The sequence below is a fragment of the Hippoglossus stenolepis genome, chromosome 6, assembly GCF_022539355.2.
Source record: "Hippoglossus stenolepis isolate QCI-W04-F060 chromosome 6, HSTE1.2, whole genome shotgun sequence".
In the NCBI taxonomy this organism is placed as follows: Eukaryota; Metazoa; Chordata; class Actinopteri; order Pleuronectiformes; family Pleuronectidae; genus Hippoglossus; species Hippoglossus stenolepis.
This window is the reverse complement of record NC_061488.1, coordinates 8,218,210-8,246,080: the sequence shown is the minus strand read 5'-3', so window position 1 is coordinate 8,246,080 and position 27,871 is coordinate 8,218,210. Positions and strand designations below refer to the sequence as shown.

The window sequence follows — 27,871 nt, the reverse complement described above, 5'->3', positions numbered from 1 at the left end:
TATTAGATCTGGCTGCAACACTGTTTACCCCTGAAACTCCAAAAGTGTTTTGTGGACTCAAACACTTCACCCACCCCTCCATCGGCATAGTGGTGGGTATATAATGAGGCGATTTTCATCTTTGGGTGAACTATCCCTTTAAGATTAACTTTCATAAAACAATTAGGGTTATTAATTTGACCATTATTTATATATTGGTTGTCCTCTTTGGTGTCCCCGCCAGGAATTGCTCTTGAGAAATGTCCCCCCCCGAACAGTAAAATGAAAGATCCGCCCCTGCTCACCTCTCATGACACCCCATGTCAAAACACCATGTGCGTGTTGTTTCTTTAAGAAACCGCGTCATCCTCGCAGCGGCCGCAGCCTGCTCGATGACGTCTCATCTCTCCCGGCATGCTCACTCCAGTCCAATTATCGCTAATGGCGGGTATTTGTACCAAACATGCTTCTGTGTAGCCTTAGCCTGCTAACGTGCTAACTGCTAGCCCGCGCACAGTGACGCAGAAACCAGCGGCTGTCAGACTCCTACTCGCCGCGTGTGTTGAAGCCGCCCGGAGGAGGAGGGGGGGCTGCAACAAGCGGAGCAAAGGACAAGTGAGGACACGGCGCCCGTTTTCATCATGTGGCCGCTCGCAGGAAGTCACCGAGCTGAGAAGTAGCGGTGTTAGCTCACCTGAGACTTCGGACCTGCTGCTAACTTCATGTGACGGAGGAAGTTTTAGCTAGCTCGCTAATTGTTTTCTTTATCGCCTCCATTCATTCATTCATTCATTCATTCATTCACCCGACGTCGGTCTCTCAGCCAATAAATCAACGCAGCCTCGAGAAGCGGAAATGACTCGGTTGTGTGTGTCGCTGCTGTCCTTCTCCTTCTTCTTATTATTATTATTAATAATAAGTGTGTGTGAAGTGAACGGTAGCTCCAAGTTGAACATCCCCAAAGTGCTGCTGCCGCTCACCAGGAGCACGAGAATCAACTTCACCCTGGAAACCACTGAAGGCTGCTACAGATGGTGAGTGGACGGAGTCTGGCGCGTTAGAGTGAAGCAGCGGGGTTTTCATGTCTGCTGCAGGAGTGTCACATGTCCCTGTTATTCTGTAGTGTGTGTGTGTGTGTGTGTGTAGTGACCTCATGGCTGTTGTGTGGGGCCTAAGACCACCACACAACAACGTTAGACTCACAGGTCCCTTCTGAGGTCCCCTGTACAGGGAGGGTATTTCCTGGAAGAAGGTGTGGGTGTTTATTACATTTCCAATAAAGTAATAAACCTCATGGAAACTTCACATCAATATTTAGTTATCTTAATTAATTAGGGCACAGAGATTATGGCTGAAAAGTAGATCAAGATTATATTTTTGTTATAAGGTCATATCGATAATCACAAAGCAGCAAATGGGAAAGCAAGAATAGGAAACATGCAATATCTACATAGGGAAATATAAAAATGAAAGGGCAACTAGATAAATGCAACATAGACTGGAATTGTTTCTCTTTTTCATTACATTGTATCTTTATCTGATATTTATTTTAAGTCTGCAGTAAAGCTGCAACTCAATGTTTTTAGGATGAACAGTTCAAACTACATAGTTGTTGTGTCAAAAGAAGAACTGTATAGCTTCTGCAATTTCTGTATGCTCATGCCCTTTTTTTTGGTCATGTTCTTCCAGGTCATCTACGAGGCCAGAGGTGGCCAGTATCCAGGCTGTGGATGAGGTGAGCGGCAGCGGCTGCTCCAGGAGAGCTGTTCTCCAGGCTCTCTCCACGCAGCCCTCCAGACTGACCAGCATCATTCTGGCTGAAGATGTCGGTAAGTACAGTGATGACATATCCAACAATTAATCTACTAAAGTAGCTCATACAGGAATAGATGATTAGAAAATTTAACCTACTACTTATTATTATTATTATTATTATTATTATTATTATTATATACTTTGATAATTACAGATAATTAATGTACCTGGGAATTATTTTGTTATTGGAATACATTTTTATGTATTGTTTTTTTTGTTGCTGAGAATCAACTGCAACTGAGGCAATAATGTTGTAATTACCTCTGAGACTGTTTATATAATTAACTTTAATCGGATATGATGTCCTTGGGTCGCATGCACATCATATTATTGAATAAGGGCACTGGTCGGTAGGTTTGATGCTGCCGGTGGCTAGTTTTGCATATCAGCCTGTGCTCTTATCAGTTATAGTAAGACACTTAATTTTAATTTAACTTGCTTCCGGTCATTACCACAAAAGGTTTGGATTTATTTTTTCTCACCACGTGTTCATTTTGTAGTTGCCAGAACCTCCAGGAGCTTTTTCTTTCAGTTTCAGAATCACTGAATTGTTTGAAGGCCACTTTCTTTTTAATGTCCTATAATATAATGCAGACTAAAAACCCCTGGTTTTACATAGATTTATAGCAAAATACTATCACTAAACACATTTTAATAATTAAAATAACTAATAAACACAACAATGGAGTTCTAAAAGCTAATAGTATGTACAGCCACAACAGGGTATAACTGTATAGAGCAGCCATTCTCAAACTTAAGAATGCCGCCGCCCAATTTAAAAACTGAAAAATGTGTGCGGCCCACCCACACCTTTAATCACAACTATATGATCCACACACAGGACTAGAATCATACATATTATAAATTTTATAGCAAAAATAATTGTATTTGAACGCAAGCATATGCAGTGCAAATCCAATAACATCCACATTTAAGTGTAACAATTTGCAAAGCAACCAATGTAAAAAAACATGAAGTGCAAATAGTGTATTGTTAAAAATATATTCTTACTGTTTGTATAACAGAGCACAGCAAGAATATCAGGGAGAAGAAAAACACATTTGAGGCGTAACCAAATATACTTAAGGCGTATAAATATTGTCCGTTTAGTTTCTAAATGGCGGCGGCGCACTTTACATGGTCCCAGGGTCTTGTTAGCTAGCATCTCAGCGCACAGCACACACACAGGCTTGGGGGTTGTCCTCTGGGCCAGCGACAGGTCCTCACTTGAGTCTTTTCTGCGAGTCCTCTTTTTAGTTTTGAATCATTCAGTTTGACGTTCTGATTCCCCTTCGTCATTAGCAGCTTTCCTCTGCTCCATCTTGCTCGACCCAGCACACAACAAAGTTCTCCCTCACCTATGATTCCCCCGAAGGATGCGTTCAAGTGTTAATGTGACGATCAGCAAATACAATGACACCTGCTATATAGGTCAGATAAAATAAGAACAACGTGGAATTTAAATCTCTTGTCTTTGTTTCATTACCTGTGATGATTACTTTTTTTTTTAAATCAATCATAAATGTTTGGTGGTAATCAACGCTTACTTACAAATCTGAAACTTTTTTATCTATTTATTTTCTGATGACCGCTCACGGCCCACCTGCAGTGGCTTCACGGCCCACCAGGGGGCCGCGGCCCACACTTTGGGAATGACTGGTATAGAGTATACAGTATGAGTATAGTCATATCCGGCCTGTTATACCAACTGTGATCAAAATCTGCTGCTGAATAATCTCAAAGAATGGAAAATCTGAAAAGTGCACTATAACATATTCAAATGGTTTTAGATGAAATTATACATGAGAATTTCAAGAAAATACAATTCGATAGTATAGTGCCAAATAATCACAGACACAAAAATATACACATATATTTGTGCAACAGAATGCTTTGTCATCTGCTGCCCGTGGCCCAGTAGGCCTGTCATGGACGACCAGCAGTTGTGAGCAATTGCTTTGTAATCAGGATAATCAGACTCATCGTTCCTTCCAGATCCGTCTCAAATGGCTTTTTGTTATAATAAAGACAAATCTTTTCAGTCCACTGTCACTGACTTTGAATGAGGGTGAACTCGTTCCAGCTGTTATAGGTTTATCAAAACATAATCTCATATAATCTGTCTTTCATGCAACAGCCCTCTTAGCGGACCAGGAAAGACACATTTGACTTGATTGAGCACAGAGTACAGTCTACTAAGAGCAGAGGAAGCTTTGGAGCTTTTAATCTCCACTGCCATTTCCGTATACTCATAATAAAGTGGTTTTAACAGGAAGTAGATTTCTGCGCCTCAATAAACATTATTGTTCCTTTTTAGAATTTTTTTTCTTAGCCTTTTCTTCTTAAAGGTTCAGTGTGTAAGATCGGGGTATTAAGCTGCAACATGCAACTTCACCTCTAGATGTCACTAAATTCTACACACTGAACCTTTTAAGAGAAAGTGCAGCATTTATCGTGTACATGTATATTAATGTTTTGTTCTTTCTTCCACTTGCAGTTACAGGACAAGTGCTGCGCTGTGATGCTATCGTCGACATCATCAGTGAGATCCAAATAGTATCGACCACCCGAGAACTCCATCTCGAGGACTCACCACTGGCTCTCAAAATACATGCACTGGACTCTGAAGGTGTCTTATACTAGCTTATTGGCTGCTTGTGTTAAATTTTCTCTTTTTTACTTGTGATATTACTCCATTCTGATTCTGTAAGCAGTCCACATCCTATTGTTTATTTGTTTCTCTAATGACTGATCTGGCTCTAGGCAGCATTTTCTTTTCCCTCCGGCTGCTACTGCGTGGTAGCTTTGTTTGTTCTGTTCGACTGGTTCCATTTAGGGCAAACACACTTAGTTTAATGAGCTGCAGCTACAGCCTGATTCTTTCTGATGATGGCTTCGGGGGCCTGGTGTTTTGTTTTTGTTTGCTTTGGCCTAAAAAGTGCATTTTAGATTTCTTGGATTAGATTGCAGATGGACGGCATGCATCCTTTAATGAAATGCCTATTGGTTTGGTTTTAGCTAATTTAACTCCCAGGAGCTTTGTGCTCAGCTTCCATTATACACTCCAACATGCAGTAGTGACCCTAGGCTTATATTACATGTTGAAACTTTTCGATGTAAATATTTAAGATTTCATGCTTAACTTGTTTTTGATTCAACAGGAAACACCTTCAGCACTCTCGCAGGTCTAGTATTTGACTGGAGCTTAGTGAAAGATGTAGATGTGAATGGATTCTCTGACTCTTACAATTCATTACGGTAAGATTTCTTGTCTGAATGCATCTTTCAAACTCTACTGACAAGCCTGGTTTAATCAAATATTCTATAGCAAACCAGAAGTTGACAATAAATGTTTCTCCCGACACTGATATACCCTCCACCTCTGGAAATAATCATTCTTAAGGTCAGATATACTGTCAAGGTTTGTAGTGTATTTTTTAATCTGTCTCTTTTTTTTCTTCTCAAGGGTACTTAAATTCTCTGAGTCCACGTACAAGCCCCCTGGTTACATATCTGAAATGGAGCGTGTTGGGAAACAGGGCGATATTATTTTGGTGTCAGGAATGAAAACAGGACATGCTAAGTTGAAAGCCAAAATACAAGAGTCATTATACAAGGTAAGCCGCTAAGTGGTACAAACCATTATATTTATTTATTTCTTGGCAGCTGACACTAAATATTACATGTTTTTGGTCTATTTGTAAAAGAAAAATAATTCAGAATAAGTTCTGAATAAACCGGGCCCTCTTTGTGATGGCTCATCTCCTGAGATGCAGACTTAAAAAAGCAAAAGTCTGCTGCACAATAGTAATGGCTCCTTCCTGCCTTTTATGTGCCTTTTATGTAAGATGACACAGCAGTAATGACAGTTGAGTTGTATTTATGTCTTGTCAAGGAATTTGTTGCTCACATTTCTTTTCATCAGGAGAACCTTTTATCTTCTAACAAAATAAGCTAGTGAGAAATGTTATTTTAAGTAATCATATAGAATCTCTATTTATAAACAACAGTTTAGATTTGTTGGTTTGATTTCTGTTATCATTTTTGAGCACTCCAAACCTTGTCATCGTGGTTTGTTTAGGCAGGAAGCTGAAGCTGTGTTGCTCTAACTATGGCTTCTGTTTCACAGGATGTGGGTGCTGCAGAGGTGCGACTGCTGATTTTAGAGAACATCCTGCTGAGCCCTGCTCATGACGTCTACTTGTTGGCGGGAACTTCCATCCGATACAAAGTCTTGAAGATAAGACAGGGCTCCATCGCAGGTCTGACTCTAAAGTCTATCATTTTACATTAACTTTAACTGTTGTTATGCTGTGAATTACGCTGCATTAAGAAGCTTCCAGCACTAGCATGAGTTGACAGCCTTTAATATAATGTAACTGTAATGGCTTTCAGTAGAGGTCCTACCTACATTAAGGCCCAACACGTTCCCTAAATTCAATCAAGTGGCAACAAATTGCACACACAATTACTCCTCTAATTATGACATGTATATAAAAAAATCCTGGATCTGCACCAAAATTGAGTGTGTTCTTCCCTGACCACATTCTTTAAAACAAGTTTTGTGGTTATCGGTCCAGTAGTTTTTGCATAATCTTACTTACAATCAAACGGCACCGAAAACATCCTTGGTCGAGGTAAAGAATTTTATCATTGACGTCAATCGGTGTGACCAGCTGAGCGGAACAGCTGTCCTATTTCCTTTTCTATTTCAAATCTCTCCATAGTGCAGAAAGGCCATCTCTTAAGTTGATTGATGTTTGTGTTGTGTTTGTCCAGAGCTCTCCATGCCTTGTGATCAGTATGAGCTGCACCTGCAGAACAGTGTGGTCGGCCCTAATGGAAACCCAGATGTTGCTGTGTCCAGTCTGGATCAGAGCATCTCCACAGTCACAGCCATTCAGCTGGGGCACATCAACGTGGTGCTGGATCATAAGAGTATCCTTCTGACAAATCACACTTATCTGGTGGTTTAAGCTTATTGTATTGTTATGTTATGCACTTTGCCATGACATCTTCAGTTGACTAAATATGTGTTGATTTCATGTTTATTCACTGTAGTGATGAAAGTGACACTTTTAACTGTGAGTTGACTGATTAAAATACCAGGAGCAGCTTTTAAATTTTGATAAACATTTTGCTAAAAATAACAAACTTTGGAGGTGTCATTATCTCTGAATGTGTCTGACCTAATTTTCCTGAGCGGCATTTGTTCAGGCCTTCGGATGCAAGGAGTGTCCCGCCTACCCAACAGCACTCTGTATGTGGTAGAACCAGGCTACCTAGGTTTGTTTTTGTTGTTGATAACATAATGAGAAGTATTTTAAAGTGACATTTCATAAAACACTCATCCAACTTCTTTCTCTTTTTAAATTATTTAGGTTTTAAAATTCATCCTGGAGACAGCTGGGTTCTGGAAACAGGCCGAATATATGATATCTCCATCGAAGTGTTTGATAAGTCTGGCAACAAAATTTACCTCTCTGATGTAAGTACGCTTCAGGAAAATCACCAAGTTAATTTAGAATAATGTGAGTTGTATGTCTGTGTGAATGTGTAACTAGAGAATGTGTATGACACGCACCCTGTGACCAGCATTGTGATAAAATCAAAAGTTTTACATTTCATAAGCACAAATTAGCTTCTGTTGTAGTTTTGTGAGGTGAATAATTTGTTTTTCTTGCTTGGTTTTCTCATACGCTGGTAGCCTGTCCAGACCTGACCTCTCGCCCACTGTTAGCCACATTTTTATACCTATAAAATAACCTTACAGTTTGTAAAAGTTTGAAACCAGGCATCCATCTATAGTGATTCAACGCTTACGGCGTTAGTTTACACATCTTTGTGGTTTATTTTGATTTTGCAGAATGTCCGTATTGTCACTGGCTTTCCTTCGGAGTACTTTGAACTTCTGGACTCGTCTCTGAATGGATCATACCATCATGTCCGAGCGCTCAAAGAAGGCCTCACTATCATTGATGCAACCCTAAAATCTGTTGTGGATGAAGTGAGTCAAACTGCAATTTTATCTGGCTCTGTTTCATTTTGAGCATCATTACTGCATTTACCTTGTGCCCATTTCGTCCGCTTGAGCTTGATCAGTTCCTGTGGCTTCTGTTCTGTTTCAGAGTGGAAGTGTCCACGCTCTCGCCAACCCGGTCCACAACGAACAGGATGTGGAGATCTATGACCCTATAGTTCTGAGTCCCAGTATTCTCACATTTCCATGGCAGCCCAAGGTTGGAGCATACCAGTACACAATCAAGGTAGTAATTCCTTTTTCAGAACATACGGGAAACTTGGTTCTTGAATGGTTTTAATCTTCCAAAAGTGTCAATCATTGGACAATGTTTTCAGTAATTAGTACAAATTCTGTCTAAATTAAGTCTTTTGTCATTTTACCACTGGGTCTGAATGTGAGATCAAGAATGGTACACTTAATGATTCCTTTTCTCTGTTGCTTGTGACAGGCGACGGGAGGCAGTGGAAACTTTAGCTGGTCTTCCTCTAATAAAGCTGTCGCCACAGTGACCGTGAAAGGAGTGATGACAACAGTCAGTGACATTGGTGTGAGTGTAGTTTACGCTCATGATCTACGCAACCCACTACACTTTGGCCAAATGAAGGTAAGTTGACATGGATTCTATCAAATTATAACACACCTGTTAAATATGATTACGGAAGCTATGATTATTCTTTATTGTTTTTATCTGTTTTGAAATCTTTATTATAAACCAGAGGAATGAAAGGAGGCTTAATTAATTTGTTTTGTTCAGGCTGAAACTAAATATGCTCCTAGTATGTATGTTAAGAGGCATTTTGTTGCATCTATTCTTTCTTTTAAAGCTCTCAAAAGCAATATTCCCAAGTGGTTTCTTATTATGAGTGATGGGACTCAACATGAAGAAATGCTTGACAACTGTCTGAACAGCTGTAATAACAGTGGGTTGCTATGTCATTATCAATATAATCTGATGAAACCACACCCCCACAGTGAAGAAGCAGGCAGAAGCAGAGTTTTAGCAAATTAATTTGTGGTTTGGAGTAATTTTCCCCTATTCTTTTTTCCCCTTTAGGTATTTGTTGTTGACCCTTTGGCCATGGACTTCGCTCCCTGCCGAGTCGAGGCCACAGTGGGTCTGGTTCTGGATCTGCCTCTCAGAATTTTCGGGCTGCTGGAGGAGGCCGAGAAAGAGCGGGTTATGTTGAGCGACTGCTCCCACTTTGACCTGCAGGTTGAGGAGGAGAGCCAGGGAGTCTTTGAGCTGATGGAGGGTGAGTTCATTCATTCATGCACCCCACGTTGAAGAGCTTTCAGTGAGGGTCATAACTCAAAGGACTCATTCATTAATCACTGTGTTTAGTGTCAGTTAGGGTGATGACTCCCGGCCAGGGGATGGTTGTTTGAACCATAGACTGACAGGAAAATAATTTGTTGGACTGGTTTATTTAACAATTGCTGGAGTGATACTGGGAGATATGAGGAGGTCAATTAGATAATTAATTAATAATATATGTAGTCTACTTACAGTGGTACAGGCCTTTTGTTCAGTGTTAGCTGTTACAGTTGTAACTCTTATAAAAACATAAATTATTAGTAATTTTCCCAAGTTTTACACTTTCTCTTGCAGTTTCACATTACAGAAAGAATATTAAAGATATAACAAATACTGTAATCTGTATTAGTAATTCAAAGGGTAACACAGATGACTGTGCTTGACAAACCTTTTGGGCAAAATCCTCTAACACTGAAACATTTTCAATTATTTAAGGCTTTCAGACTGTCTTTACAAAGTTTATCTCTTTGAAAGTTATTTTGTTAGTGGCCTTCATTGTGAAATATATTATTATTAATCAGAAGATTTGATTGGGACAAATGAGTATTTTCTGTGGGGTTTAGGACAGGAAGTGAAAATAGGATGTCTCTGGTTATTCAGGGTTTCCCACAGAATTGATTCAATCTGTGGTGGTAGCACGGGTGCAGCTCGCTCTGAGTGACACTTACACAGACAAGAGAGTTAATTGAAAGATAAGTTCTCGTGTGTGAGAACTGCATTTAATTCCACTCACGGCCATGCACACATCTGCAGTTGGTACAAGGAGGTCTGGCTGTCTGCGTGGACATTAAAATGCTAAATGAGGTTGAGACTGAGCGAGCATGAGGCAAATAGAAGACAGCTGTGCAAGGAATAAAAAGAGCAAAACAATAACTTAAAGATCTATTTTGTTATTATGTGAACTGTATTTGTTTTGGTTCATTATGAAACTTGGAATATATTGGGCCACCATGATGTAGATAATTAATGGAAAATTGTAATATCACATGCTAAGTGTTTGACTTCCTCCTTCACCTGATCCAGGGAGGTTGGCCCCAGGCGAGGGCCACTGCAGTGGGGTGAGAGCCAAGGCCCTGGCCCCTGGGTATACCATGCTTACTGTCAGCTACACCCATGGCAACGTTCACCTCAGTGCCAAGATCACCATTGCTGCCTATCTTCCTCTCAAAGTGAGTCCACAGGTCTTGTCTTTCCAGGATCTTGCTCACCATTAACTTTGAGGATAATTTTTCCATCTTTTGTACATAATGGATATTTCTCTAGGCCTCTACAATTCATGTCCAACTGCTAATTTCCTTTTGGGATTTCTTGTTGTATATTTAATCGTCTACCTCAGATTTTTTATGCCGTTGGGGCAGCTGTAAAGTGTAATAGTCTTGAAGTCTTTGTTTTGCGATTTGCTTTTAATCTTTCAACTAGTCTCAAAGCACCAATTAGCCTTTGTCTTCTATAAGGAAACAAACTCACTCGTGCACACACTTACAATTCATACACACAGTCTCCCCTTACAGTCGAAGCTGAATTGCAATGATCAGTGAGTGTTCAAATGTTCTCCCACTGGGTTTTCTCTGTGCTCCATGCATTTAATTATGCATTATACACTTGCCACACTGATTTGCTTTCTATGCTTGGGTGATAATACTGCAGAGGATTTAATTTGACTTCAACTGTCGTGGTAGAGTATTAAATTCAACAGTATGATGAGGTGATCAAATCTCCTGTCATTAATTTTTTTTTAATCTTTCTTGAACCACAGATAAAAGTAGCTTTGGTTTTCCTGCATATGATATTTAGTATAAAGTAAGGTGCTATTTGATGCCCCTTCTTGGGCTTTGTATCTAAATCATTTGATTGTGTTTTATAGGGATAGAAATGCTATCATAGTGTGATGTTTCTGGCGGCTACAGGGTGACCCATTTTTGTTTCTCAGCTGTGTATAACCTTAACGTTCCCTCAGTTAAGTTCCTCTTGACGCTAGAATAACCATTATGTGCTTTCATTTATATTTGAAATATCTTTTGTGTTATTACATTTTGGTCACTCAAAGCTGTCTCTAAAAGCATTTCTTCCTGAAGTGTCTCTGTGTGTCTGACTGTAACTGCATTAAGTATTGCATTTTCTAAAAAAAATGAAATCTTATTTGGCAGGCTATTGACCCTGTATCTGTTGCTGTGGTGACTCTGGGATCATCTAAAGACATGTTGTTCGAGGGCGGGCCACGCCCTTGGGTTTTAGAGCCCTCAAAGTTCTTCTGCAACTTGGCTGCTGAGGATGAGGCCAGTGTGACCCTGACTCTGACCAGTCCTTCATCTCACAACTATAACCAGCACTGGGTCAGAGCAACATGCAGGGTCCTGGGAGAGCAGGTGGGGTCCCCTAAAATCATGCTGTTTCTATTCATCAAATAGAGAATTGCTTGGTTAGATTCAATAACTTATTTTCTTGTACTTTAAGATTAAATGCAATATCTAATCTTTAATGCATATGGCTGCGTCCTTGTCACCAGCTCTCAACTGATTTGTCATTCTGTATGTATCAGGTGCTGGAGGTGATGGTCGGGAACAAGGCCAGTGTAACCAATCCTTATCCCGCTGTGGAGCCGGCAAAGGTCAAGTTTGTATGTGCTCCTCCGTCTCGCCTCACCTTGGTCCCGGTGTATACCAGCCCCCAGCTGGACCTGACCTGCCCGCTGCTGCAGCAGAACAAACAAGTGGTATGAATGTGATGTGATTTAACAAGGGTCACCAACCTGTGTACATTTAGCTTCGTTTTTTATACTGGTATTTGTTCTATTGTGATTATTTAAGTTTATCCATAGCTGTTGACACTGGAATTTTGTTTTGAAAGAGGGGAGCCAGTTTTGTTTTAATTAGATACCTGCCATTTGAAGAAAGCAACAGCTACCCTTAAAGAAATGTATAGTTACATTTTATTTGTTATTGTAGTAAAACAAATTAGTTAGTCTTGATCCTCATAATTTTAGTCAAATGTTTACTTCTTCATATAACATTATTTTTTTCTAGGTCCCTGTGTCAAATTACCGTAACCCCATTTTGGACTTGGCTGCTTTTGATCAACAAGGAAGGAAGTTTGACAACTTCAGCTCTCTGAGCGTGTTGTGGGAATCGTCTAAGGTGTCGCTGGCCAGCATTGAACCCACCAAGCCTATGGAGCTTCAGCTGTTCAAGGATGGCAACACACAGATGAAACTTCATGGTAAAGCATCACCACCGGGCACAAACCTGTTTGGCTTGCATATCTTTTATCTTTAAGAGAAAGTGGGTTGTTTAATTAACGGTTTTCTGTAGACATTTGGAAACTATTGAAGCAAAAACAGGAGAAAAAAAGCTGTGACTGGATTTGATTCTGAGACGGTGGCAGCAGATGGAGAGTTGTACATGACCTGTCACTGGGAATATATTTCCATTGTGGTTCTTGTGTATTTTTATAGATTGGTGATAGCAAAAAGGTTGGTTCATGTAATTATTATTTTTGTTGTCATCTTTGACAGGACGTCAGACAGTTCTTGTCCATCAGCAGACCGGCATTGCTGCTATTACAGTGACAGCTCTGGGTTACCAGGTTTCACATCTTGCTGCAGCCAATGTTCCCAGTCAAGTAAGTGAAAATAATGGCTCAACCACTAAAAACACATTTTCACTTCCTCTTTAAAAGCAGAAGCAGCTAAATGAAACATTTTTCAAAACAGTCAAAGTTTTAACCCTAACCCTAACCCATGGGCACAATGAGATAACCTGATTAAATAAAGGTTATTTATATATGTGGTTCACATACAGATAAGCTCCTTCTGTTTGTTGTAATGATTTATTTCTAGTTTCAACTTGCTTTGCATTTCCATTCATGTATATTCAGTTGACATAATAATTACACATGCAGCCATAGCACTAATCCTGACTCAACCCCTCTTCCTTCTCTGCACAGTATGACCCCTTGACCCCTGTCTCTGCCACTTTGGAGCTCCTGTTAGTTGAAGATGTGAAAGTTTCTCCAGATGCAGTGACGATATACAACCACCCGGATGTGCGGGTAAGAGACCAATTCATCAGTGTTGTGGTCTTGCATACATGCGCCTGCATTATTGCAAGTGTGAGCACTGACACAAACTGTTGTTTTACCAAAAGTATACCTGTATTTTACAAATTAAGTTTTAGTATTCAGAATACTCTGCTGGGAAACTTTTACCTTTTTAAATTTTACCTCATTTATAACAAGAATTCAAATCCCAATAATCATTGCACCAGACACAGTGGAAACTCTGCTCTGTGGGCCTCCCTCTGCTAATCCTATGTGATATAGGAGCAGTGTTTGGCAGGTGTGGGGGTTAAATAACAGCTAGTGACCTGTGTAAGAGGATTTTACAGACTGAGTGTGGGCAGAGGGCCTCTTTGATGTCACACAAACATGCCCATGAACTGGAACAGTTTTTCCTCAGATATGGGATATGCAGTTATTTGAGTCATTCCATTCATGTTCAGCACTTTCACAATGCAGTGATGTATTTTGTCTTGTAGGCGAGTCTTGCCCTGCGAGAGGGTTCAGGACACTTTTTTGTCAATACCAGTGTTAATGGTATTGTGGATGTGGTCTTCCAAGAAGCCCAAGGAGCAGCTCAGGTAAGAAGAAACATCTGGACTGTGATTTGTGAGGGATTAGTTCTGGGGAATACACAATACAAACTGTATTGTGTATTCCCCAGAACTAAAACAAACTGTAATTTTCAAGAAAACTTAATGATTGTTTTCCTTAGGTGGATAATATAAATGTACATCAGTGCTCAAAATCATCCTGTTGAATGCAGAGAATTGAGATTTCCTTTTGATTTTCTGTGTCTGCTCAGGTCTCTCCCGATCACCCAGGTGTGGTGAAGGTGATGGTTCACGACCTTTGTCTGGCTTTTCCAGCACCTGCCGAAGCCACAGTACACGTTTCTGACATCCTGGAGGTTTATGTGAGAGTGGTTGACAAGGTCAGTTTTTATCCCCCTGATCCCTAATCTTTGTAGGTCAAGGCACTGCTTGACTAGTTGATCCCTATTATCAGTACCACACATTTCTGAAATGCCTCAGTGACATTGAACCGCCGAATATGGGTGTCCTCTTCTCATATTCCCCTTCTCAATTTTCATGAAGGATGGTCTGTCTTGAATTGGTATCACAAGGTTTACCCTGCTTGTGAACCAAAACGATTATTTTCCTAATGATGGGTGTCATTTATTTCCATCACAGGTGGAGATTAGCAAATCTGTGAGAGCGTATGTCAGAGTCTTGGACGATAACAAGAAGCCCTTCCCGGCCAGCTATTTCCATTTCATGAATCTAAAACTCAAGGCTGCTTCTGCGATAGTTTCTTTAACGTGAGTAATGAGACATTTCTGAAAGATTGAAGAACTTAACTCGATTTAATTAAGTTTCTGAATGTCTTTTTTATTTATTATTTTTTTTGCAGTCCATTAGCAGAGTCTGCAGAGAACGATACAGCCGTCTTCCTGGTAAAAGGTGTTTCTATTGGTCAGACCACTCTGTCGGCTGTTGTCATGGATAAAAATGGGAGAAAAATATCATCCCTGCCTCAGCAAATTGAGGTATGCACTTGTGTGACTTTCTAAAACAGTTCAAATTGGGACTCTTGCATATGCTGCAGGTATTGAAACTTTGTTTTTTAACTTGTAGGTATTCCCACCATTCAAACTCATCCCAAGGAAAATCACTCTGCTAATTGGAGCAATGATGCAGGTTTGTGTAACATTGACACTGAGGCTCTGTTTTGAAACAGCTGGCCTCTGTTTATCTTTCAAAAGAGCATCTGCCAGGATTTTTCTGGAAGATGACATTAGCCTAATTGCTCCTGGTTTTAACATCCAGCTTTCCTTTCATTTGCTTCAACTCTTGCCCTAATTACAAAGCATTTACCATCTATCCAAGAAGCATCCTAATTGCTGAACATTAAACTTAATAACACACATACACTGCACATTATTTCTGTTGAATTTCCAATTTCATTATCTTGAGTAGTAAGTATAATCGCTTACAGCAAATGGTTATTGAACAGTTCATTGATGAATGCAACTGACTAGACTGTCGCTGTCTCTCTCCTGTGTCTCTGTTTTCTCAATCAATCCCTTCCCTTTTCATTCCTCCTTTCATTTACAGATCACATCTGAGGGAGGCCCTCAGCCTCAGTCCAATATCCTCTTCTCAATTTCCAATGAAGAGATAGCTTCTGTTAACGGCATGGGCCATGTCAGGGGAGTTGCCATTGGTAACGTCACTGTGACTGGACTGGTCCAAGCTGTTGATGCCGAAAGTGGGAAGCTAGTTGTTGTGTCTCAGGTAAGTGTGTGTGTGTGTGTTGTGTGTTGTGTGTGTGTTGTGTGTGATGTGGACAAATGTTTGGCTGAATTTTACAGATAATGTGTTTATTGTTTTCTTCCAGGATCAAGTGGAAGTTGAGGTTGTGCTTCTGACAGGCATTCGAATCAGAACACCCATCACAAGAATGAAGACAGGAGCACAGGTATGATTTTAGATTTTTCCAATAATACTGCCGGGAAAAACAAATTCTCTCTGGGTGATATTGTCCTCACAGTTTGTTTCTTTTTCCAGATGCCTGTATATGTGATGGGTCTGACCAATAGTCTAACACCCTTCTCCTTCGGCAATGCTTTACCTGGGCTGACATTCCACTGGTCCACCACCAAGAGAGACATCCTGGATGTGCAGTCGAGACACATTGAGGTACCCTGCACTCATTATATATTTGACGTCACATACATTTCCTGCCATTCCTATTTTTGGTTCCTGTTGTTCCCTTGATTCTTTTATCAAATTGACTTAAGATGTGCTGTCCCTGCATAACAGCATGATTAAGAACCAGCATCTGCCTTGTCTCCGCTTCCTTGTCAGCCTCTGCCTTGTCCCTGCTTCCTCATCACTCTTTTTTATTTGATTTGCTGCTGCTATTTTTGCCATTCTCATATTGGTGCCTGTCTCCTTCAGGCTAACGTGGAGCTCCAGTCAGAACACAACTTTGGCATGAGGGTGACTGGAAGAACTAGAGGGAGGACAGGGCTGAAGGTGGTGCTCAGAGTTACTGACCCAATGGCTGGGCAGCTGTTTGGGAAGCTTCACGAGCTCAGAGATGAAATCCAGATCCAGGTACAGCACTGTGGCAACAACTTACTGGGCATATAACTGAAAAAAAGCAGAGTAAACATTGCATCAACATTGAAGGCAGCAGAGTGTTGAAGTTGCTGAGCTTTTTAATATCTGGAGTTGTTAACTTTGTTAAGTGATAAGACGGCAGATAAGTTGGAGCTGAATGCATTCATAAGTGTCAAATCATGAAAGATTGAATAAAACCCTCTAATAATTGGGAGTTTCCACATTTCGCTTTGATCAAGGTCTATGATAAGCTGCACATGCTTAACCCTGAAGTCGAGGCTGGGGAGTATCTAATGGCTCCGAACTCTATCCTCAAACTCCAAACAAACAGGTGAGTTACCCCTCTCTGCAAGATGCTGTAATTGCATGGTTAAAAATGTCAGAAACATTTGCACCACTTAGAGAAACCTGAAAGTGATTTTTTTCCTTTCTTTCTGACAGGGATGGTGTGGGTGCACTCTCTTATCGAATGCTGAACTCCCCCGACCAGCTTGTTACGGCTCAAGTGGATGATCAGGGCTTTCTCTCCTCTGGCTCTCTGACTGGTATCTCCTCTCTGATGGTCACATCGCAGGAGATCTTTGGCGTCAATCAAACTCTCATCCTTGCTGTGAAGGTCAGTTTGAGAGCCACTGTATGAAAAGTCTTTTAGATTTCTTTTTTGTTTTAAAAGTGGTATCCCACAAATACTGACTGATAAATCCATCTCAATACATCTCTGATAAGTCACTGGGTTTAATACTAACTTATGATGCAACAATTAGAATACATGATGATATGTTCTGCAGAGCTAAAAGAAATGGTGCCTCTCAAAGGTTAGATGTTGACTAAATTTAGTTCAAGCAACTTTTCTTTATGTAGAGAACATTCTAGAGCTGCAAAATTAGGTAAAATCTGAATCTACATTTCTCGAGTGTTCTTTTTTAATATAATTACGTTACATAATTTCTTGAGGAAGATGGAAAAGCAATATAATCAACTGGAATGGAAGACTTTTACTGCTCTTTACAATGTAAACAAAACATGATTTTCTATCCTGTACGATAAACATGATAGTGCAGTCCACAGACATTGTGAACCTTGATCATAATCCTTTTTCCAAAGCCAATTGTCTAATAATCAAATCTTTTGAGGCAAACAGGAGCAGAGGAACATTTACTTATTCTTCCCTGTGATCAGTCAAACTGTGGCGCAACTACCAATATGCTAGTGAGAGTGACCAACTGATTTTACGTTGAACAAAGCGGGCAGCATTTTATAATCTATCTGACTCACTCTGTTTTTTGATTTACCAAACAATGCAACTTTATCAATTTTGAAGGCAATTTGGTTTAGGGCAAGTAAAAGAAGACATGCACTGACAAACATCCACAAAAACAAAACAATAAAACGCAAAGAGCTGTTCAGTGGAGTTGAGCTAAAAGTGCAATTTCCACTAAATGTCACAATAAATAAATGAATAAATTGAAAATAGTCCCCATGGCAGATAGGCATTTAAAACTAAGTTGTTGTTTTTTTTGTGCTGAGCTCTAGATGAAGCACAGATTTTCACCACGACACACGTATAAGATCTGTTTTCAAATCTTCCCTGCCTTCCTTTGAACAAATCATCACGTGGTGTATCACAGTTCTGTCATTTCTTGTAACAGTTTAAGGAAATAAGGGAGCACTTGGTTTGATGCAGCAGATCTCCCTGCTGATGCAGCAATGGAGGAGTTGTTGTCATGTAAAAATGTGAATTGAGATTGCAATTCAAAAAACGATTCATCCTTTAGCCGTGGAAAGTTCTCATCTAGATCTATATCTTTTTATCAAGTGTTTCAATAGAAAAGGTATTGTTTGTATTAAAAATGCATCTTGTCTCTAAATCCACAATAGATTTATTTTAAAAAAGGGGGTTAAATAAATGAGAGAACTCTTTATTTCATCTAGAGAGCAAGAAAATATTCTGTCAGATTCTTTAATCGCATCTGTGTGAAACTGTCATCAGTATATCAAATGGTAACCGTGTGCCATCTCTTATACTAAACTTCGAGCTGTGTTGTTTCATCTGCTACAGGCTAATGTTTAGTGGCCTATGTTATATGGCCACTGTGATTTTTTTTTTTTTTTAACGGTTATATTGACCCTTCAAATGGCAGCTGACCATTGTCCCTGCAGTTACCGAATGTGACACTGGTTCCTTTTTTTATTTCTCAGGTGGTGCCTGTGTCCTACGTGCGCTTCAGTACCAGTCCAATGCTCTACACGCACACGGGAGAGAGCCTGAAAGCCTTTCCTCTGGGCGTAATACTCACCTTCATTGTCCATTTTCATGCCAGCACTGGAGAGGCCCTGCACAGCTCCAGCTCTCACCTTACGTTTTCCACAAACAGGTCGGTTACACATTCTATAGGTTCTTCAACACTTAATATTATATTTCAAGAATTGCTGTCATTTATCAATATAATTATGCATTCATTAATTTGTCCATTCATTGATTTGTGCATTCTGTGTGACACTGTGAGGGAAACATGATTTCTAGAGAGGGGAAAGGAGCGAGGAGGATTTGTTTTGCAGTTTGCATCGTACCCCAAGGATGAGAAGCCATTATCCTGCTGTTGTGTGCTATATATAGCGAGAGAGAGAGCATCAGGGCCTTTCTTTTGAGTGGTCCATTCGTTCAGCCTTGCGTAACCTAATGACTTCCATTTCAAATTCTGCCAGACAAGTCATGTCAACCCACAAGCTATTCACCCTCCACCAGCTAAGCAGAAAATGAATTTCAGACAGAATGTAAAAATGGCAAATGTGGTTTCTGGACACTATCGATTTTTAAAATTAAATTAGCATATATTCCACATTGTCTGGTTTAATGATATTGATCCATGCTAGATATACCTATCAATAACCCTGGAAATCCTCATGTTTTCCTTTACCTCTGTAGGTGCTGTGATACATTATATATTTCCTCTTTGTTTGGATCGTGTGCACTAATATCCGCACACAGCAGCCAGTTTAGTTGAGGTCATGACGGGGTGTAGAGGGAGGCTCTACATGGAGATCACAACATTAATTAACTGGGCTGTTCCTCATTTCAGATGGAGTAGTTTCCACCTGAGCGAGTGAGTGAGCTAAATTAATGGGAATGTCGGGCAGGGAGGAGCGTTGCCCCGCTCCCGACGAGGGACTCCCTCGTCTGTCTGCACAATAAATTGATTCTATTACCTTGTTCTCCGGGTGCTGGCAGAGCATTTTAGGGGGAAAGTATCAAAATCCGAGTAGTAAAGGGCTGATAGTCTTGGGACTTAGAGAACCGGCCTGTGATTACATCCAATTGAGTCTCAGAGGAGCCGGGTGGATTTTACTGGTGTCTATGTTGGCAAGCACTTTGGTTTAATTTGTTCACACCAGATGCTTCGGTGATGGAGGTGAAAAGGAAGATGTTTTTGTTTTTTTTTCAGGTATAAGAAATGATATATATGGATGTTGAACTATTGCAGCAGGATATGAAACACTTAAGCATTTGATGTATTGTTGAGTGGTTATTTTAAGCTTGTCTAATCGTATTGAGCCAATACTCGGTCAAGGATGGACTGCAGAGTGTAGCAGTGACAATCTGAGGGCGAAATTAGATCAGGTTACAGAAACTTAATATTGGCCATGTTTGACCCCTATTGATGAACAATTATATAAATGAATCACCTGAATAAATTACCCCTTAATTATTAATTATGCCTTCATGGAATACACCTACCAGGCGTTCTATAATATTTGTGTTGATGTTTACTCTTACTGACTTTATTAGGAACACCTACAATTATTAGTCAGCTAATCATGTGGCAGCAGTGATGTGCATCAATGAATGCAGACAGATCAGTTAACGTTCACATAATAACAAAAGGTTCGGTTTGGGAGTAGCACTTAATCAATTATAATTTGTCATATTAATAGGTACTTATTCTAATACTTAAAACCTGTACTTCTGTTCTGTCCTGCAGAGATGACCTGGTGCAGGTTGGGGTTGGGCCCAGTAACCACACACTGACAGTGCGAACTGTCAGCGTCGGCCTCACCCTCCTCGCAGTGTGGGACAGTGAAAACATGGGAGTCGCAGACTACGTTCCACTTGCTGTACAGCATGCTATTTATCCACAGGAGGCCCAGAGACTGGTGGTGGGAGATGTAGTTTGCTTTGCCGCCCAGTTAACCAGCCCAGATGGTGAGAGGTTTATTTGTTTAAGCAACAGATCTTATGTGTTGTGTATGTGTATGTAATATTTTCATTGTGAAGTATAAGCATGAATCGATACAGATCATCAAATAGACAAAAAACAAAAGCACTCCGATATACACTGGGTACAATATTGGCCCCCCCACCCAATCACCCTCAACCCAGAGCAGACTATACCTCTCCATCCCTTCTATAAAAGAGATCATTGTTAAATGTGTTGTGTATGTGTATCAAATAATTTAAGTATAGCTATTTTGAGCAAAGAAAGAAAACTACATCTTGACTTTAATCGTCAAATGGCTTTCGACCGAGCACCCTCATGATGCTCTAGTTGTGTATCTGCTGTGTGCATCTGTCTTGCTCTGCTTTTTATTGAATTTCCTTTAAAGGATAAAGCAGCTTTTTTATCTTTAGTCGAAGGGAATTCTAGTATTTCTCTTGGCAGAGGAGAGCCCTATATTTGTACCTTTCATTTAACAAGCCATTTTAGCTTGGCAGCGTGTACAAATCTTGTTCTAAAGTTGACACTATCTTGCCTTCTCTGCAGGTGCTCACGGTACTTGGAGCTCCTCAGCTAATGGTGTTCTTCAGGTGGATCCGAGAAGTGGTGCAGCTGTAGCCAGAGACTCTGGGACAGTCACCGTGTACTATGAAATACCTGGTGTTTTGAAAACCTACAGAGAGGTATGTCCTCTGTAGATAGTGACTCACAGACTAACAGTGTTTTCTTTTATCTGTGGGTGTGAAGAATGAGCTACAAGAAGGAGGTTCAGAGTTTAGTAATTCCACATGCAGCACACCTCCCTGCATTCTTTATTTCCACTTCTAAATTCTCCAGAGATTTTAATCTTCTCTGCCCGTGCATGAGAATGTATCCATCCCTCAACAATCATCATCAACATCATAATGAGAATTAAAGCACAGCAGGTGTTTGTTGCATCCATCACGTTTCAGCAACATTTTGTGCATGACACTACCATTGTTGCTAGTCTCAAAAGGGATGGAGCGTGCAGTGGAGTGTCACTGTATCCGACTCCGTTCTGCACGAGAGCTGAATGCAAACCAATTTTATACAAATATTTTCCTCTGAGCAGAGTGAGAATTGATGAGATCTGGTGCGTTGTATTCAATCTTAAACAGAAAGGGGCTTATATGCATGAACACAAAATAAACTCCTGCATTGATGGAGGCAGCAGTAATGTTGTATTAAACACTCACCTGTCTTTCAATTGGTTTCTTTCACTGACAGTCTGGCGTGATTGATGTAAACAATTAGTTGTGGTTGTATTCTAATGTGATTTTAACAAGCACACACCTGGATGTTCCTGTTTGGTTATTTCCTGTTGCTGTGTGATTCTGTAGATAATAGTGGAGGCAGCAACGAGAACGTCGGCCACGGCACAGCCTGCACCCGTCAGGAACGGCAAGGAGACAAAGGTCTTACTCAACACCAGAGACAGTGGAACCAACCTCATCGGTACTGACCTGAATCAGTTATAGTTTAACTGTTGGTAAAGGAATAGTTCAACATTTTGGAAACTACTCCTTTTCGCTTTCCTGCCAGAAATTAGATGAAAAGATCGATAGTTCTCATATCTGTACAGTAAATATGAAGCTGGAGGCAGTTAGCTTAGCTTAGCCTACCACACCTGTAATGCTCACTAATATAAACATTGTTTTGTTTTTCTTAATCTGACTAGTTGTATATTTAATGTACAGATTTAAGAGTGGTACTGATCTTTTCATCTATCACAAAAAAAAAAAGCATATTTCCAAAATGTAAAACACGTCCTTTAAAAAAGTTGATTAAACTTTGTCTTCAGTAAAGCACTGATGTGTGTAATGAAGCATACATATTAAGTATGTCTGTTCCCCTGCAGGAACCTGTTCCCCTGCCCAGACTGGCGCTATTCCTCAACTGCAGCCAGAAACTTTAGTCAGCTGCCATCTCAGCTTCACCAGCGACGCCATCGACTTCCCTGCTAACGATGTCTTCAACACACACATCAGCTTTGACCCCAGCATCGGTAAGACTCATCTGAATCCAGACCTTCATGGAGATCCCCTTCATGGTGATGAACCATGGTCAACCACGGTCTTATACTGATTGTACAAGTTAGTGGTTGAATATATAAACTGAACGCTCCTTTAACACCTAACATAGACACAGTTCTCATATGTATGCTCAGCACGAGGGGCAGGAAAATGCTGTTTACAAGGGCATAATCAATACCTGCTTTGGCCATTGAATGAATTTAGTAGGGGCTATAAAAGGTGTCTGGGTGACATATTGATCTGGAGACATTTGCTTGAAAGCACTGGTCTAATTATGTTTGGGGTTTGGGACTTCACCCCAGTTGTTGGCTTATCTCCGGGGGGGGGTGGGGGATCCACTGTGTGATTACAAGGCTACAACCACTCAGCTGAATCCACCTGAGGTCCTGGTGGGATATTGTGATTGAGAAATTAAGACAACGGAGTCAGAATATAGATTCCTTGCAACTTTTCGAGACACTATAATCACACACATTTATTTTTCTAAATGCACACATCAATATTTTATGTTGAACAATCACCTTTGCCTCTTTTGTTTCTTTTGCCCCAGGCCTCTATGCATGTTCCGTGACCTTGCAGCCAATGTCTGACCAGCAGACCCGTGTGCTCAGCATGTCCATGACGAACCTGCTGGTGAAAGCAGGGCTAGAGGGCAGTGCTTTCTCTGGGGAACAAGTCAGTGCCAGACTGTCCATGGAGCCGGGCCTCTACTCAGACCAGACTGAGCTGCTGCTCTCAAACCTGCACCCATCAGCTGAGCTCACAGTCTACGGCCCCACTGCCACCCTTTCCAACATGGAGGTCTCGTAGAGCCTTTAATATAATGTCTAATTCTTACAGTTTTTACAGTTAGTATGACTGTTTGAAGAAAAAAATGTTTGATTCACTTCTCTGTCTTCAGGTAGTGTCTACTTCTCCCAACATTGCTGTCCAAGAGACGGAGGTTCATCAAGACTTTCCCAGTTTCTCCAAGTTCACCGTCGGTGCCGTGGATCCTCAGGCAGCAGTGTCTGCCTCGATTTCCATAAGCAGCGCTTCATCAGGCCAGAGTCTCCTGATCCCAGTCACTTTGATTCACGTGTCGGATCCCAGCGTTGCACTGCAAGGTCAGATGTCCTTTCAATGCAACACAGTCATTTGGGTGTAGTTTATGTTTATGTTAGTAGTCACCTCTTATAGAAAAATTAAGTTTGAACTAACTTGCAACTTGGCATGTAGCTGCAGCATTTTTACCTTTTATCCACACATTTTCAATTGATTACAGTGACCCTGTTCACACTAATACAGACATTTTGCAAAATAAACTTTTTCCTTAGTGTTGGACCTCCCCGTCCAAACATAATCAGTGTTTTAATTCTCTAAACTGAGATTTTTACAAACCACCATGTACCAGAAACAACAATGGCAGCTATCATTACTGCACAACATTACCATCATTCAAAGGCGTCTGCTAATTGAACCTAAGCTCACTGGGCATGCTAACCATGTTCTTCTCTGGTATTTGACGGATGTAGACTTTGTCGCCACCTACTGGTCTGGCATGCTTGTTTAAGCGATAAAAACAGAGGGGAAATATCCGTAGTAGTGTCGACAAAGTCTGGCGGCAAAATAGTTTGATCCGGCCCCGCGAGGCAATTCATAACCCCCAAGCAAAACAGTCCATAATCTGTTTCTGTAGGACATAAGCACATTGACAGTCAAGGCATGTTCTCAGAAACCATCATTCCATTCAGATTTCAGCACCACTGTAACAAGCATCCTTATCCCTGTGAGGCGTAGCCAACATTTGTTAGTGTGTCGTATGATCTCCGTACTTTGAAGAGGTTTTGACAGCCTGTTATCTCTTCCACTGCTCTGTCTCAGCAGCTGCTGCTCCAGTTGTTAGCTTTGAGGGAGGGGACCACTCCCTGCACAGCTTCATAAACTGCTACCAGATGATCTTCTTCACCCTGTTCGCTCTGATGGCTGGTACTGCCATCATCATCATCGGTGCGTCACCGCAACTTGATTGAAAATTGCTTTGCTTGCACAGGGTAGTTAGAGGATGTGTCATAATAATAAACACCTGTGATTTTGTAGGATAATGAACAACGTTGCACTGGGAAAAGTTTGACTTTAATGTAGTTATTTTAAATCGTATATCATTGTTTGTTTCATGGACTTTTGTGCGACTGGACTATACAAGACAGGCTTTTATTTTCGATCATTATAATGAATGTTTTTGAATGTGTCACCCTTGATTTAATAAGAACACCAAAAACAATGCAATTCTTTCTCTATATTCAAAAATGAATGAATGAAAACAAATTAGTGCTTACAGTATTTCAAGGCAGTGCTGACTGAGTTTGTCTCTGGTAACAAAAAGAATAGACAGATTTATTCAAAAATAAAGCACCGTCATAAATTGACAAGATCTGTTTGTGTTCGTCACAATTTAAGGAATTTCATGACTTGCAAGATGTTATTTTTTACATTGAGCTCTCCAGTGTGTTGACGTGTTTTTAAATTCATTTCTATTCTCTGCAGTGCTCCACACAGTGTTCTCCCCAAAGGAACAAACTTATAACCCCGCTTTCATCCAGAGGACGCCACCACCCAACTCAGGTAGGACACCGCCGCTGCAACACTTTTCCCACCGCAGCTTCTTCAGTAAACACTAAAGCAAACAGTCAGACAGATAAACCACTGAAGGTCAGGGCAATTTGTTGTTTGTTTTCACTTGATCTAATGAGTAAGTAGAAGTTTTTATTACCCATTTATCTGTGAAGCCACTAGGCTGTAAAGCTCCGCTGAGAATCAATTAGAAAAGATAGGAGAGGTGTCTGATAACATCCAGGATGATAACATGAGTCAGAATGGCGTTTTTGAAGAAATGCTCATAGCACCCGTAGTAAATTAAAGATTATTTGTGTGTCAAACCAAGAAAAAGCATCAGTCCTCAAGTCTGTAGCTGCAGTGTTGATGTCACAATTTACAGCCTCTGCTCTCGCTGCTACAGGTTTATCTGTTATAAATACAAATCAGAGTGATTGATTGAGACTCCTAAATAAAGTTATGTTCCCTTATTTTTTTTATTCTGACATATAAATCAACTGATATGCTCAATTTACATTTGTTTATAATATCTTTTCATAAAATGAGTTGTTATGACCTTTACACATCAAATGGCACAGAACAGTGAATTTGCTGAAGTGAAAGTTTGCACTGACAGGTTTAAAAAAAATAAAAATATTATGCTGTCAATGCTTCATTTACCTACTTTTCTATTTCTCTTTTTCAGGTTTCAACACTCCAGTAGGAAATTCCTTCAACCACACGTTACACAGGACTGACCCGAACAGCAGCCCCAGGTCGCGGCTCTATTCTCCAGACTACAAGTCGTGATGAAGCTCTCCGTCTGGTCTCTATTCTTCACAAGTACAACACCACAGGCTGTTAATGCATATTAAATGTGCCTCTGTCACTCCGGTTGAATGCTGTGGGACATGACCGCAGAATCTTAACTCCACCGTCTTGGCACAGATTCTTTAAAAATAAGTATTGTTGAGAATAGAAAATCCGTGAAGAGCTTCACGATAACAGGGCTATTTTCGTTGTGTTTAAATTTTGTGTCGTCTATACATTTGTATTTTGTGGCTTGCCATGGAAAAAGGTTTTATACAAGACCACTCTGTTATACATATCTTTTGAGGAATGTTTAAAAAACAAATCACTAGATTGCGCTGAAGAAGAAATGCTTTTTTTGTTTGTGTTTTGAAATTAACTTTTGTGCTACTTAACACATTTGATGTGAAATTGAATAACTCAGGATGCACAACAGTCTCGTGACAGAAAGCAAACAACTTGAAGATCATGTTGTTGTTTTTTTGTTATTCTTCTGAACAGAAACCCTCCTTAATTTTGTTGTTATTCAACATTATGTGAAAATACTGACCACTGAACTCATCGTCCTCTTCTGTGATGAACCCTTCAAATGTGCAGAATCCTTACTGGAAAATGGTTGGTTCGTGTCTGGTTTTTGGGGCATTTTCTCGTGGAATCTAACTTCCCGATTATTTACAATTGCTGAGTTTTTGAGCCACTGTACATGCAGCTCCCGTCTTATTCATTAATGTGAAACAGTTAAAAAATGTCAGCTATTATTCAGTTTTTTATCCCAGTGTTGCTTCATTTGCAAAAGCAGTCACAATGTGGCCTGGTTTCTGGTTCTGTTTCTGTTTGCACTTCAACCTGCCCACATTTCCAGAGAGAGTTCACTGTAGCGCTGTTGACTTTCTGGTACATACGAGTGTGACTTTGTTTTAAACGACACGTTTCTGTATTTGAAGAGACTTGTTGATCATGAATATTTATTTTTTCGGTTGAAATTCAGTTTTACTGAGGAGTGCGTGTGTGTGTGATTATAATTGTCTTCAGCGTTGTTTTTGTGTTCATAATAGAGCCTTACAATCATATCACAAGATGCAGACACAAGTGTGTTGGCTTCTGTGTGTGTGTATATATACTCTTGCCTTTTGCTAATTAAAGTTTTTACTTTTTATGTTTAATGCTCCTGCTTTGAAAAGTTTATATTTAGCTAGAATTCACAAAATCACAGTAAACTGACAAATAACAGACTGCTTCACAACCGACTGTCCATTGAGCAGAGAATTCTGACGAGTGAAACAGAAATCATCTTTCTTCACTCGTCCTGCAATTTTCTACCCTGACGTGCCTTTGAATTAATTTGCCGTTTCATTTATCTCCTCTCTTTGACACATTGTTTGCCTCGATACAATTTGTAGACATCTCATTTTTATCCTGTTCAGTATTATCAATGTTGATCTGCATTTCCAGTCACATGATTGTCTTATCTGCACATTCATTTATATACTTTTATTTCATTAATATCACAAAACCTCAACGTAACTGCTCATTTAAAATGTATAATAGTTTAAATACGATTATTTTAGCAAACGCATTGTTTGCAGCACAAGAAACAATTTGAGTTCATGTGTGTAAATGTAAAGCTCCTATTTATAGAATCTGGTGATTCTGTGTTGGCACTGGCTGAACTCCAATGCATCCAAAAGCCATCACACACACACACACCACACACACACAGACAGATCCCACCGCTGTGTATTACACACAAACAGAGGGGTATGAGGGAGGAGGAGGTGGTGGTGGGGGGGTGTCTTTCTCTCCTGCACCCTGAGGATGAGTAAAGGTCTTTGACCACTGATCAAATATCTCCCATCTGTCTGTGACACTGCTCGGGGGTGCGCTGTGGTGGGTCCCAGTCACTGAGC

The 27,871-nt window shown here is 40.3% G+C and overlaps 1 protein-coding gene across 2 annotated transcripts; it reads left to right on the top strand.

The window, feature by feature from the left end:
- The first annotated feature begins 350 nt into the window (after window positions 1-350).
- On the top strand, window positions 351-27,127 carry nup210 (nucleoporin 210). 2 transcript variants are annotated; one of them, XM_035159433.2, is made up of 40 exons: window positions 351-1,013; window positions 1,669-1,808; window positions 4,292-4,423; window positions 4,956-5,052; window positions 5,261-5,411; window positions 5,924-6,056; window positions 6,574-6,732; window positions 7,012-7,080; window positions 7,176-7,282; window positions 7,661-7,801; window positions 7,923-8,060; window positions 8,265-8,420; window positions 8,871-9,069; window positions 10,155-10,300; window positions 11,279-11,497; window positions 11,671-11,844; window positions 12,155-12,347; window positions 12,643-12,749; window positions 13,074-13,178; window positions 13,664-13,765; window positions 13,990-14,118; window positions 14,378-14,505; window positions 14,598-14,733; window positions 14,822-14,884; window positions 15,302-15,481; window positions 15,585-15,665; window positions 15,755-15,886; window positions 16,148-16,306; window positions 16,552-16,643; window positions 16,754-16,928; window positions 18,512-18,687; window positions 20,293-20,513; window positions 21,073-21,209; window positions 21,888-22,002; window positions 22,406-22,552; window positions 23,131-23,381; window positions 23,482-23,686; window positions 24,447-24,569; window positions 25,107-25,184; window positions 25,861-27,127. In XM_035159433.2, exons 1-40 carry the CDS (start codon window positions 835-837, stop codon window positions 25,962-25,964), a joined length of 5,679 nt encoding a protein of 1,892 aa, XP_035015324.2. In that variant the 5' UTR covers window positions 351-834; the 3' UTR covers window positions 25,965-27,127. The 2 variants fall into 2 exon arrangements, with proteins under 2 accessions (XP_035015324.2, XP_035015323.2); XM_035159432.2 differs by having other exon boundaries at window positions 24,444-24,569.
- The last annotated feature ends 744 nt before the right edge of the window (window positions 27,128-27,871 follow it).